General features: G+C 50.4%; 1 protein-coding gene across 1 annotated transcript in view; it reads right to left on the bottom strand.

The window, feature by feature from the left end:
* Positions 1-931: 931 nt before the first annotated feature.
* Positions 932-14,314, bottom strand: part of SLC6A13 (solute carrier family 6 member 13) — a 31,569-nt gene continuing 18,186 nt past the window's right edge. The window contains exons 8-15 of the mRNA XM_051608920.1: positions 8,997-9,100; positions 6,017-6,141; positions 5,368-5,480; positions 5,084-5,221; positions 3,855-3,957; positions 3,132-3,232; positions 2,529-2,699; positions 932-1,440 (exon numbers count right to left, since the gene is read on the bottom strand). Of these exons, the coding sequence (XP_051464880.1) occupies positions 1,321-1,440; positions 2,529-2,699; positions 3,132-3,232; positions 3,855-3,957; positions 5,084-5,221; positions 5,368-5,480; positions 6,017-6,141; positions 8,997-9,100 (975 nt within the window). The 3' untranslated portion in view covers positions 932-1,320. The remainder of the gene's footprint in view (positions 1,441-2,528; positions 2,700-3,131; positions 3,233-3,854; positions 3,958-5,083; positions 5,222-5,367; positions 5,481-6,016; positions 6,142-8,996; positions 9,101-14,314) is intronic.

The following is a 14,314-nucleotide window of genomic DNA, read 5'->3' as shown; positions in this document are numbered from 1 at the left end:
GAAACCGCGGCAGGCAGCGGGGAAGGGGAGTGGTGTGGAGATGCCCGGGAAGAGGATCTTCCCCAGGGGGCAGGCGGCGGTGGGTGAGGTCCTGGGGCCACCTTGTGGCTAGTGGCGTGGACTGCTCGGGTTCTCCTCCCCCCGCGGCGCCCGGCGCCTCGGCCGGAGCGCGGTGCCCTCCCGGTGCCCGGGAGCGCTTCGGGAGCCTCCGGCGGATCGCTCAGCCCTTCCTGCGCCCCAGCTGCCTGAGGGGTTCCTGGGAACCAGCCAGCTTCCCGGGGTTACGTGTCCCCTGGCTGCTCTCCTCGGATGCTGGGCCTACAGCACTTCAAACACAAGTGCTTTGATTTGTTTGGTTTTTGTTTTGTTTTGTTTTTACCCAAGCAGCCTAGAAGCAAGGGACCCTGTGTGTTGACATAACATGCAGATCCTGCTTCAACCACGCAGCCCTTCTTGCCTACGCAGGAAAACAAAAAGGACTGGCTCATGAGCACCTGGAAGGCCATCAGCAGGCCAAAAAAAAAAGACACAGATCTGCAGAGACAAGGGAGAGTTGCCCATGATCCTTCACTTGCAGGAAAAGGCAAACCCACACGCTTCTCTCAGACCCCTGGGACAGCCCAGTGACTCATCAGCCAGATGACTTTTTTGGCTGGGAGCTGGCAATGGCTCCAGTAGAAGGTGGCATTGCAGTCTCCACCTCACCTAGGTACCCCAGGCCTACCACTTATAAGGACCACCAAACTGGTGTTCCCTGTTTTCCTTCCTACCCTAATCAAGCTCTGTCCCCCCTGGCCACTCTCCCAGACAGATGTGCTCACGCAAGAAGGATCCAGACCTGAATGTCCAGCACAGCTCCACTAAAATACATCCCACCTAACATGGTATCAGCAAGAGATGCTGGTGAGACAAAACTGAGACAGAGCAAATCTGGAGGGGAAAATCAAGGATTTAATGGAATGAATGGAGAAGCTCCCAAAGTCCATGCCAGAGTCACACCTCTGAGGCTCTCTGACACTCTCCACTCCAGGATCAGTCCTTCATTTCTGCCCACCAGGAGGTTGAGGATGCTCAGGAACACCAGTGCTTGGTCTGCCCCTTCAGAGCCCTCTCCAGAGGGAGGATTAAGGTGCATTGCTAACTCCACACAGACCATCTCCACGGCAGCCTCTTCCTCAGCCTTTCAAATCTTCCAGGGAAGGGAACTCAGCCCAGAAATCCCCCTCTCCTTGGCGAGTGAAGAATCCTTGCATTATCCAACAGGTGGTAAAGGCTGTATAGAAACCATCCTGGGGGGAGGGAGGGAGAGCCACACTGGTCCTAGCAATGAGATTCAATCTCTGTCAGCATCAGGAGGCCAGCTCTGGTAGAGGGAAGGGGCTGTCCCATGCCTGGCCTGGAAGTCAAGTCCTCAAGTGGGCAGGTCAGTTGACGGAGCCTCTGGAATGCAAAGTTAGGCATTGAACACAGCCACAAGGACAAAAGGTGACCTCAGCCCTCCCCTTCTACTCACAGATATCATTCAGCCATCCAGGCAGGGCTGCAGGTCTGGTCCCTGAAGGCCAGCGATGTCCCAGATAAGGACAGTCAGCACTTCAGAAACTGAGGGGATAAACTAATCTTTGAACCACTTGTCCCAAGACATGTGAGGACAGAAACACTGAGACATGGTAGGAAAGCTCTTCCTCCATTTGCCCCAGGCCAGGGCTAGAAAGCAGTGTAAATAAAGATTGATTCCCAGGTACCTCCAGGTCAGCCCCTCCGTCAGCACAGACTACAAAGGCAGAGCCTGTGCACACAGATTTGGCTTTAACTGGGGCAGCAAGTGGATAGGTAAGGGGCTACCCTCTACGTCATACAGCGTGGCCCTTGCTCTGCTCCTGCACCCATGTCCATTCCTCCCTATTCATGCTGGACACAGGGATGAGGGGCCCACTGCTGTCCCAACCCATTCCTGAGCATTTGCAGGAGGCAGAGAACAGATGGGATCCTGGGGTATCAGGATGTCTGTGAAACCTGCAGTGAGCTGTGGCAGGGACAGGATGCCTGTCTGGAGCAAGGACTGCTTTGTCAGGTGCCTGGCTCTCCCAAGGCACATTCAGGGCAGCCAGCGATGGGCCATAGCAGCTCCAAGAGCTGGGCAGGCCCAGGCCACAGACACTCAGCTGCCTGCATCGCTCATGGCATCTGGAGCTTTCTCAAAGCAAATCCCCAGGCCTCAGTCAAGGGTAGCCTCCAAACTGACTCAAGGCACTAGACATCATCTTTACCATCTCCATCTAATGAACTTTTTCCTAATGGTGCTTGCAAAGAGACAGAAGCAATAAACAAATGCACCAAGAGGAAACAGCCAGCTTGGAGCAGCCCTCCAGCCTGGCAGAACTTAATAAAACCAACAGTCAGTTATAGCAATGGACTCATTCAATCAATTTATTCTAGGCTCCCTGCTAATTAAACTGCAACACAAAAATTATCCCCTTCAACACAGAAGCACAGCCCATGCCCTGATCCCAGAGCACTAGCCTCACCTCTCTGAGGGAGCCTTTGATGGTGGAGAGTTTGTAGACGATCCAGAGAGGGATGCACACCATGGAGGAGAGGGCCAGCAGCCAGCCCAGGGTGTCTCCCCACCATGGGTACACATACTTCTTGTTGTAGGTCAGTGGGGTGTATTTAATCAGAGAAAAAAGGAAGGTTGCCTGGCAAGGTGGAAGAGACCAAAAGAAAAAAAGCAAGAAAATCAACACCATTAGCCAAGAGAGGTCTTCCCAGTGACTTCACACAGGCTCAGAGTCTCATGGTAACTAAGAGCTCCCCAGGACAACAACAGAGGACACACCAGTCAAGCAAGGTTTGCTGGAACAGCCCAGATGTGCAGCACTGGGCATGGCAGCAAGGGGCTCGCCCCACCAGCAGACACCACAGTCACTGCTGGGCTGGGCCTCTCTCCCTGTTGTTTAGCCCCACACTCTGCCCCCAAAGCCACAGAACAACAGGCTCCTGTAGTACAGGCCACGTAACCCCCAATACATACGCACATCCCTCCGTATATATGGAGGTATCTACATCTCAGAGGCACCCAGCTCTGCCCGTCTTCCTCCCCCAGAGCTCCTCTTCCGGGGGGCCCTCACCATGCAAACGGCCGGGGTGATGAAAAGCCAGCAGTATTTGATGACGGGCCACGGCCGGTAGCCGATCATGTCTTCAATGTTATCATAGAAACGCTCGGCACCTGCAGAAGAGGGGAAAGATACCTCACTGCTACCAGGGAAGGAAGATCTGCATGACCAGGGTCCTGCTTCACCACTGTTTGGACACTCCCCAGAAGATGAGGCGGCAACCTCAGCACAGCCCACAGCCCTGTTGCAGAGCTCACCAGGAGCGTGGCTGGCTTCATTCTTTGTCCTGGACCAGGACAGGGCAGCAGGGCCAGCCCCTCAGCATCTCCCAGGCTAGGACCTGAACACAGGCTGGGACCTGAATCCAGGTTTTACTCGTCCCTTGTGAATGTCAAGGCTGAGAGATGGCTTTCAAAAATGTCTGAGGGTCTCAGACTCCTCTATACACAGGTTGGGAAAAGATTTCCCAGCCAGCTCAAAGTCTCCAGGGAAGGAAGGCCTGAAAAGCAAAAGCACATCGGGACATGCTGGGTCTGCCAAGCAGATCCCCCAGGGCATTGCTGTGAGGAAGCCCGTGCCTGGTGTGTCCAGGGGCACCAAAACAAGGGTTTGTAGGTCTGCCTTGCACTGTGAAGCAATTGCCAAGATGAGCTACAGACCAGCATTTTGAGGATGGACCAAGTGGGAGCCTGAGAGACCAGAGCTGGGGAGCACCCCCACCCAGTTCGTACTCACCATAGACCCAGGCGATGCAGAGTGTCTCGAAGATGGCCACAAACAGCAGGCACATGCCACTGGCAGCATAGTAATCAAAGAGCTGGAAGACATACATCCCACCCTGGGAAGGGCCAAGCAGGCAGTGAGACAAGGTGGAGAGGGAGAGAGGGGAGAGGAATCAGGCACAGGCAAAGAGCTCCAGCCAGAGCAGAAAACAAACTTTGCATCTTCCCCAGAGCACCTTTCTCTCTCTGAGGCATGGTTTTAGCCAACAGCAAAGGCCACATCCCTGGTGCTCAAGGCCTGGAGACATGCAGCAGCCCTGCTCTCAGGAGTGTCTGCAAAAGCTTCATTCCAGGGCAGGGCAGGGCAGTAGAGGGCAAGTGACTGCCAGATATTGTGGGGATATTTTAGAGCAAGGTAAACCCAAAGCAACTCTCATAGCTGGAAGTGAGGGTGGAAATGCCCTCAAGAGATGCAATGCATCTTTTACCCTTCAGCCTCCTCATTTGCCCAGGGAAGTAGCAGCGCATGTGGTTTTTCAAGCACCTGTTGCTGTGGGCCCAGAGACTGGCAGCCAGGCTTCTTCACTGCCCAGGTCTACAAGACTGTCTGCAAAATGGGCCTGCAGGTAAGTCCAGGCACAAAACTGCAATAAAGGCAGCTTTTTCAAAAGTATGTGCAAATGTAAACAGATGATGCAAAGAGCATCATGGCAGCACCTACCCCCCCCACGCATACTGCTAGGAGGAGTTCAACATTTTAAACCAGAACAGTTTAACTCTCTGGCAATTAGTCACAACAAGGAGTATACATAAGAAATTAGAATAACATATAAGGGGCACAGTCAGGTCCACCAAATTTTCTTAAAACAAGTGTTCATGTAGTTCTATCCAGGAGGAAAGAGGACCAATACACTTCCCTCCCCATGCACAGGCTGCAGCTGTAGAAGTTTGGCTCATGTAGAGATAAATCTATAACCAAAATATGGCCTGTCCAGAGCTCAAATTATCAGTCTTGGCAGGAAAGGTGTGATGACCGTGACACACAAGGGGTGAGGACTGGAAGAGAAAATGCAAACGCCACAGGGAGGTAAGGGTAGCCTCCTTCAGGCACTCTGCAGCAGCATGGGGCTCACCAACAAGCTCCCAGCCCCAGCATGGACACCCCTGCCCACCAGGCTCCCCTCTGCCAGGGCGACATTCTGACCCAACAAGCACCACGTAGGTGGTGTGAGCCCAAAATACCTCTGTGAGCATCAACAACCCAACCAGATAGGAAAGGATGGAGACCAGCAAGATGAGGACCTCCCGGCGGTTCTTCTTGCGGAAGATGGTGGGGTACATGTCCACAAGAGCTGTTACGAGGCTCTCCACGCAGACAAACTGCAAAGAGCAGAGATCCAACCTCTGTCAGCCCATCCTGACCTGCTGCCCAGCCCCACTGCCCTCTCCTCAGCCAAGTTCAAGCCTGTCCTGAAGGGACAGTGGCTTTTGTCCGGCAGGAAATCACCCTGCACCTGCATCTTTACCTGGCTGTCCAGTCCCAGCAAAACAACCATCAGGAAGAAGAAGCATGCCCAGAGTGGGGAGAAGGGCAGCATGACCACAGCCCGAGGGTAGGCGATGAATGCCAGGCCAGGCCCTGCAGGGAGAGGGACTTTAAGAGCAGGCAGGGACATGGCACAGCTTGTGCAGACCCACATGGGGCAGCTGCCCAGCCAAGGCACAGCCTGCAGCTACACAGTCTCTCACTCCAGTTATCCCAGCACCTCGTGGGAAACCGTGATGGAGGAGATCAGGAGGAAGGGAGGGAAAGGGAACACAGCAAGCTCAGATTGCATCACTGTCTCAAGTGCAGGGAAAGCCTCTGAGCCCAGGGGAGCACAGCACAAGCCTGGCTACATGCCACGAAGGCACCTCACCCACCAACTGAGAAACAGCAGCTGCCTAACCCTAACAGGCAGCTTTTACTGACCTCCAGACATGGCCATTGCATCTTAATATTTCATGAATGTGCACTGGTTTCTCCTTTTTGGAGGTACAAAAACAGAGCTGCCTGCCAGGATAGAAACCTGCAGCTGGAACACCGTTTGACCCAGGTGGGTACCCTGTGGCCATGCTCCCCTTGCTGAGGGGGGACAAATGGCAGCAGCCGCATCCCACCGCAGCCCCACTCACCTGACTCAGCCACCTCAGCAATGGGCACGCCCTGCTCCCTCGCCATGAAGCCCAGGATGGAGAAGATAGCAAAGCCAGCCACAAAGCTGGTGCCGCTGTTGAGGAAGCAGAGGGCCACGCAGTCCCTACAAAGAAGGGACACGGCATCAGCCAAGTGGGGGTTCAGGTATGACCCACACCCTGTGGCAGCCACTGGTGCAGCATCTACCTTCCCACCCCAGCCACTGCGCCCACAGCAGGGACTCACTCCCAGCTCCCTCATGGCTTGGCTAAGCACCAGGAGGATGCCCCAGGTTGGGGATCACCCCCCAGATAAAGCCTTCTCCAAGAACAGCGTAAAGATGCATTCCTCACATAACCTTCTCATTCATGAGATAGTCTTGCTATACATCTAAATGCTTGATTTTTTTTCTTTTGTTTCCTCACTCTCCCCTGGTCCCTCCTTTGGCAGAGAGTATAAGACATTATTTTATCTGAAGAGGGGGCATTATTGTTTTTTTTTTTCCTTAATAGATTTCTCAGACCAGTTACAATCTTCTTGGTTCTCAGCATTACTAAATATCTCCTGGTTCTCACATTATGACAAAAAGACAAACAGAGCCATAGAATTTACTTTCTCTGATCTATTCCCTTTCGTCTCTGTTTCAACTCATTCTCAACCATCTACTCTTTAAACATCTCTCACCTAACCATTTCCTTTTCATACTCCAGTCTCCCTAGTCCTCTTGTGACTGCATCCCTGGGGACAGCAATAACATTTGCAGCAACTTTCTGAGATATTCTGAACCAAACTGAACACACCCTCTGGCATTTCATGGCCCACTCTGACTTTATTAAATGCTACTGTATAAATTCAGTGTGATTTTCTGTATCAGTCTTTAGGAATTCAACATTTTGGGGGTTTCACACTCCTCCCAGCATGGTAACCAGATCTATTCATGGTCTGCAATGATTTCTACAAAGAAGGTACAGTTCATGCAGAGCCCCTAGGCCACACAAATTCAGATTATTCCTTCCAAAGTGCAGCTCTGGAAGCTTTGTTGAGGACTGCATAGCACCCAACACCAATGCTCTGCCTTTACATTTGGTTTCTAAGGCAGGAGAGACTGAAAGATACTTGCAGGGTGAGTCTCCATGAATGTCCTAGTTGGTAAGCAGGGTCGTGCTCTACCAAGCTCAGCTAACCCAGTGGAGAGCCCACACCACAGCCTCCTTTCTCTGGTCGCTATAAACCACCTGTTCCCCTCTCAAATTGTATTCTCAGCCATTTTATACAAAAGGCGATTTGTTTCAAATAGCTTATCTTCCATTCCAGTGTTTCTTCCTCTAGCCCCCAGATATATGCATGACAGGTGAAACCCTCCTTGGAAAAGCATGTTTTGGGAGGTACTCTCCTGTCATCTGGCAGGTGGGAAGGGTTGTCATGGTAGAGGGTAACACCTGGGCAATGGCCAGAGCAAAAAGGAGTCTCCAGATCTTCACCCAAAAGGGAGCCCTAATGATATCCCTTAATGAGCCTTAATGATATCCCCAGAAAATGAGAAATTGTCTATGCTATTTGGTACCATTTTGGACTGCCACCATATGAACAATGGTCCCTCCTGCTTGCATGCTTTCTCTTCCAGGTCACCAAAGGTTACACCTGGCCTGGAACAATAGAATGGGACGCCATGCTGGTGTCTGCCCTGTTAAAGCCTAATCCTGTCTTCCCATGCAAACCAAGTCTGCAGAGTACAGGACCGACTCAGTAAAACTGGATCCATGCCTGGAAACAGTCTGGTCAGAGGTCTGACACCCAAACTAAGACCAATTTCCCTAGCACAGCCAAATAGTATAAAGGGTCTGTCTATGAACAGACATCATTCTCCTTCCTGTAGCTTCTGCCAGCTGCAGTTACAGAAGCTCTTTACAACCTTACTGCCAAGTAGCCCATCATCAACTCCATGCTACACATCTAGACTGGAGATGCAAAGGGCTAATGCCCAGGGGCATACAGCATGCCAGAGCCATCCATTATCTTTTCTTTTCCTACAGCTTTTTCACTCAAAATTCTATCTGGGAGAAGGGACATAAAAAAGAGGAATCACAGCCTAGCTGCTGTTGGAGAGGCATCCCTAGGGCAGGAGTGAATTTCTAAGTTGAAGAGAGAGAAAGATGCCAAGCAATGACCATGTAGCCAGTGGTCTGCCTGCACTTTCAATGGCAACAACCACAATTTCAAATTCAAAATGTGGGGGAGAACCCAGTGCCAGTAGCAACACAGTCAGCAGAGAGATGGTAGGAAGCGATGGGTAGTTTTACCTAAAGGTGGCCTCCTCCACTCACACTAGACTTTTACCCCTGGGGATGCAGCTCCAGGTGCTGGATACATCTACAGCAATATGAGTTTGTTTCCACCCAAAACTTCAACTTGTCAGCCTGATTCTGTTTGGCAGCTGGGTCCATCTCTGTTCAAGGGCAGTCCAGCACAGGAAGAGTATGCAAGAAACAGAAGTCATATCTACAGGCTTACATGTAGACCACAGATAGCACATTAGGAGCCCAGAATACTGACAACTGTTCAAGACACAAGGTCCAAATGAACCTAGGAGGGATAAATCAAAGGTGAAAGGACTTCAGCCTAGAGCCATTTGATCTCACAGCTCTGCTTTCCCTATGGCTTCTAATGCACCAATGCAACAGAGGAGGCTAGGGCATGGGCTGGGACCACAAAGCTAGCAAGGAAGATCTGCCTTTGCTGGGTCTTAGCTGGTGTGGGAGAGGAGTTTTGTCATCCATTGCACAGACAGAATTCCCTTGGGTAGAAAGTACAGAGAGCTGGATTTGAGGAGAAAACACCTGGGAAAAGTTTTCTTACGCCTTGAGTAGCAACAGAAGACACAACACTCCAAAGGCCAGTAGCCTCCAGCAGTTCACTAGCCTGTGTGAACTTATGTTCAGGGAGGGAAGGCTCCAGGCAGCAAAGCCATGCTCCAGTTACCTGTAGCAGTTGTTATGGTACTTGTTATAGCTGCCCAGAGCTGTCAGGCATCCCAGGCAAATTGCATACGAAAAGAAGATTTGAGTGCCTGCATCCATCCAGACCTGCAAGGGAGATGCAAACACAGGTGAGAAGACAAAGCCAGCACAGACACTGCATGGATGTGAACAGGCAGAGCCCTAGGGGCTGCTGTACCCAGCAGAAAGGTCAGTGATCAGGAGGTCATCAACACTCAACATTTAGACAAGTCTTTTTTGGGTGAAGGTTATACAGCACCAGGAATTACAGTGCACAGTGGGCACCCAGGGGGTGCTATGAGTGCCAAAGGGAAGGGATGTACTGGGAGCCTTGCAAACTCACAGCATGTATAGCTCTTCATCATCATCTCTTTCTTCCTTGGACAAATCTGCAGAACCCCATGACTCTCCAGAGCCTCCTAGCAGTGAGAGACCAGATGAACACTTTCCACCAGAGCTGAAGAAGCCCTCTGCTAGCAGAGGAGGGGGACTTGATTTGGGCAAACTTGGTCTCCCACTGGGTGACATGGGTACATACAGCTTGTGGTGGTGGCTCTCCTCTCCAAGACTTAATTTAAGGGCTCCAAAACTTAAAAGAAAATTAACTGGGGAGGAGAGGACTACTGGAAATAAACAGAGTTGTTTGGAAAAGACAGCTCCTAGAAGAAAATACAAGAATGCAGTTAGTCCCGTGAGGTGCCTTTGAACTCTGCATTGTTCTCACTGTCAATAACATGTCCCAGTGCTCCGAGGCTGACATTTGTCAATGCCAAATTTGATCTGAAAGCCTAGCTGTGTGCAGTCACCAGTGCAGCCACTGCCACTGCCTTCTGCAGAGAAGAGCAAAAGCAGGAACCAATAGTAAGGAATGAAGCAATGACAAAGATTATTAATTAAACCCTCTGTTTTCCAAGATTTTTCTTCCTAAGGGGTTTAAGAAATAGAGATAAGACAATCATTCAACCAATGCTGAAGGGCAGCTATATTCTAGAGACAAAAGAGAAGCTAATAAGGATAGAAAAGCAGAAAACAAAAGTATTACTGGGACAACATTAATGAGAAAAGTCTCCATTTGGTTATACCCTTCTTCCCCCGTAGCAGTGCTGGTGAGCCCTTGGACAAACAAAAACCCTGCCCCAGGATGCCTTAGGAGAAGAGGAGAAGTTAATGAAAAGCACCACAGCGGTTTTTGATGACTCCATACCTTCACTTGTCAGCCAAGACCTCGCATCTTAAGGCAATGGTCAGCTGGGCAGCACCTGCCCAGCCACCCCTGTTGCTCAGGCCATGCTCAGCAATGCATTGTTCTGCTTTTTGTTTTTTCCATACTGGTCAAAGAGCAATCATGTGGCAAGAGATTTTGTTTCATGTTTACCTCTTCTCCTTCCTAGGCTGATGTGGCTTACAAAAGGATGTTATGATCCCATTAGTTGTGATTTTCTTGAGGAAATTCTGGGTTTAGCTCAAGAGACAGCTGCACAGAATGAATCTTCTGCTTGCCTACTGCTGCAAAACCCAGCAGTACAGTCCTCAGGGACAGAAAGCAAAGTGCTACTAGGGCTCGATTTGGTGAAAATGCTTTCCCTGACTGCCCTACAAGCAATATTCAGCCCCATTGTCTTCTCTTCAGTCCATGGAAACAGTGTTCACAAGTTCATAGAGAGTCAGATCAATTCTCTAGTTTGCAGAACGAGAAAGGACAGACAACGAGGTGGGGCTGGAACAACTAGTTGGAGGCACTGGGACATTGAAAATGTAATTGACCTCGATGTATTTCATTCTTTTTGCAGGAGCTGCATGGGGAGTTGGGCTGAGAGAGCACAGTATTAGTTCATTTTTGCATTTCAAAAATATTAGGAAAAAAAAAGCCATTTTTATAATTGTTTCCTAAAGCATCACGGTGCTCGCGGGCAGTAAGGGAACAACCTTCACTTTTCAGCTACTTTTTAGACACAGCAAAGTACTGAGGTAAGATAGACCAGCTTTGCAGCAAGAATTTAAGCATTTTTGCACAGATTGGGGTAAAATGTTTAATTAGGTCTGGTTTTGGTTTTGCTTTTATAGCTAGAGCTCTGGGTTTCCAGCAAATTGAGCCCAAATCACACCCTCTCATAGGTTTTGGAGACCTTGTAGCCCTTTGGAGCACTTGTAGAAGCTTGATCTTGTAGGCCTTCAATTTGTCAAGATAACAAGACTTTTGCCATCAAACTGCCTACCCCATGTTTTCCATAACATTGGACCCAGCTGACAAGTTTCAATCAGATTGAACAGTTGATAGAAAACCCAAGGATATCAGCTACCTATGAATTCAGAACATCCAGTGAACGGGATAAAGACAAGAACTCGACATCCCCACTAAGCAGAAAGCTACAGGGAGGAAGAATCAACCAGTGCCAAATATCAGATAAATCACACGAGCAAGAGATACGAGAAATACCCCAGGGACAGGAAAAGAACTGGTGCTTTACCATCCATGGTGGAAGCCAAATATCAAGACATCAAGCTTCATCAGCTCTGTGTCTTATGAAGTGGCATATTTCTAAAACCCAGTGATACCCCTGACTGTGTAGCAGAGACCTGCACGGGGGCTGTGGACTCCTTGCTCCGCTGCCTGCTCTGCCCAACACAACAACCAATGGGGTGCACACTGGGATGTGTGGGACCCCAGCCTCAAAGGGATGTCTTGAGAAAATACAGGACCTGCCTTAGCACATGTTCCCATTTGAAGCAAGGCAGCCTGTGGCTGAAACTAGATAAAACTAAGCTTGACTTGCAGAACGTATGATCCTACTTAGTCAGCATGACTGTGAGCACCAGCTCAGGCTGCATGTACTTTATTTCCCATTTTAAAATGTTACTGCAGCTCTTGGGCCAAAGATTGAATCACCTTTTCATCCTTCCCAGCACCCGGGTAGTTCCCAAATGACTTGAAGGTCAATGGAATGCAACACAAATGATGCCGTGGGTGCTCTCCACTCACTAGTGATGGAGCAGAGCAGCAGCAGCAAGTCCCTGGACTGCAAGGTCAGTGGGGTCGGAAGGGGCCTTGGCCCACCTGTGGTCCAGCCTCCAGCCCCTCACAAGAAACATCACTGCCCATCCAGCCCCATGTGCTCACAGGGGCTACACAGACCACTTGCTTCAGAAAACAGCAATCCAAGTATCCCCTCCTTAACCTGCTGCCTGTGCTCATTTTTCTCCCTGCAGTGACTCAGGCACATTTTTATATTTTTTTTTCAGCCCTTCCAAGACCTCCCCTTTCCTCTGTGCAGCTGATCAACAGCCTCTCATTATTTTAGTATTTCCACTCTGACTACAGGGGCTCGCTGGGGTCTGGCAGGGCTCTCTTTCCCCTGCAGATAAAAATGTGCTGCTGTTCTCTGACCACTGCTCCCAAAGAGATTGATAAAGTTTATTCTGTTCAGATTTTGCTGGCACATTGGCAGCATGGGTATTTTGATTTGATTGTTGTCTGCAGTTTTCTAAGCCATCCAGTTTATTTAATTCATAATTCAATTTCCTTGAACATGTTGTTTACTCCAGTTTGTAATAAACTCCTACTCTGTTTTTAGCCAAAGCCTTCACACCTGAGCTGCAGTTATCCAAGATGGTTATAGCTTACAAAAGAACATATTCCTCCACCCCTTAATTTTCTCAGCAATATTTGCTTTATTACATGTACTAGAATTTAATTCCCCCTGTACTGAAACAGATCCTTCCTTAGGAAGATCTCTGAGCACTTACGAATAACAGTAAAGATCATTTTGGAGGAAAATATTATTGAACCCTTGTGCACGTCATACACCAAATACAGGCACCATGCTGAGAAGCACGGAGCTGTCCCCATCAGCAAGAAGAGACAGTGCAGCATGGAGTGGATACGTGCTGTGTGGAGCGTCACACTGGGCATAATTGCAGAGCAGAAAGCAAAAAACACCCAAGTCTTGAGCTGCAGTTCAGCATTACTTTTGCACCTGACATCATAACCCACGACTCAACCCACGGCACTGGTGCTACCCACCAGCCACCTGCTGCCCCCTGTAAACACATCACATCTGCCCAGCCTTGAAGGGAGAGATCTTAATTCCTAAGATCTCACCTCAAGAGGCTCTGAGCACCATTTCCAGGTGATTGCCTTTCCCCCTTCATTCAAGAGTGGCCCATGGGCCAGAGCCCAAAGACCCAGTCCATGTCCCTACAGCAATGAAGTGGCACAGGGCTCTGCAGCCCTGAAGCCATGCTGCAAAGAGCCCACTGCTGTGCTGCACAGGCCAGGCACTGCTTTCCCTCCTCCCCATTCACCCCAGGAGATGGGAGGCAGGGAAAGAGTTACTGCCATTTCTATAAAGCATTCCCATTACTTCTGTCTACCCTATGCCTGGCCAAGCATTGCAATCCCAGCCCCAAGCCCCGGCTGCTTAGAAAATAGATCTTTGGCCTCCTTGGGAGTGGAGGATGGGGTCTTTGTTCCTAAGTCAAGCTCCCTGTGCTGGCACTCAAGTCCTTTACCATGCCCCACCAGTGAGTACTGACCTCATGTTAGCCCCCACACCTCAGGGCACCTGCTGACCTAGAGTGACATTTTACACCCAGGGAGCCCTCCCACTGCTGGGGTTTCTTCAAACACCGCAAGAAAACAAACAGGTTTCCTGGTTCATGCCCAAGAGCACAGCTGCCTACCCCAGGGTGTTGCAGAGGGGTGAGGGATGCTCCAAGGGATGCTCCTTGCTGCCGGGAAGCCAAACTTTACGGTCCTCCCTGCCCCGCTGCTTGTGGGCAGGCAGAGAGATGGCTTTATTCCTTCCCGCTATGTCAGCACTGAGATCAGACTCAGCAGGGCTGTGCAGCCATGACCCACACCATCAGGGCTGGCAAGAGGCACGGGAGGAGGAGGAGGAGGAAGCCCCACAAGATAAATACAGCTGTGGCTCATCCCACGCCGACCCATTGCTCCAGCAAGGCAGGGGAGCAGAGGCCAGCCCCAAGCCCCTCCAGCATGCTGCAGGAGTCACAAGCCCTCAGTCCCTGCTGTCCATACCTGCTCTCCACCCCAGGCAAGGAACAGCAGCAGCATCTGGGATCACAGGCCCTCTGCCAGGACTGCCAGGGGGGCATAGGGTGAGCACATACACGGTGCCTGCCACAGCCCCACTGGCACACACATCCATGCACAGGCGCAGCAAGTCACCCACCAGCATGAAAACAAATATGTTTGCCTTCAGAAAGGGGAAGTGGGGGGCCAGCAACAGCACAAACCAAGAGCACAGGGTCAAGTTAAAGGCGTGCTGTGAAAAAAATAAA

This window comes from Apus apus, chromosome 1 (genome assembly GCF_020740795.1).
Source record: "Apus apus isolate bApuApu2 chromosome 1, bApuApu2.pri.cur, whole genome shotgun sequence".
Classification (NCBI taxonomy): Eukaryota; Metazoa; Chordata; class Aves; order Apodiformes; family Apodidae; genus Apus; species Apus apus.
Note: the sequence above shows the minus strand (reverse complement) of the source record. Positions and strands in the feature narration are given on the sequence as shown.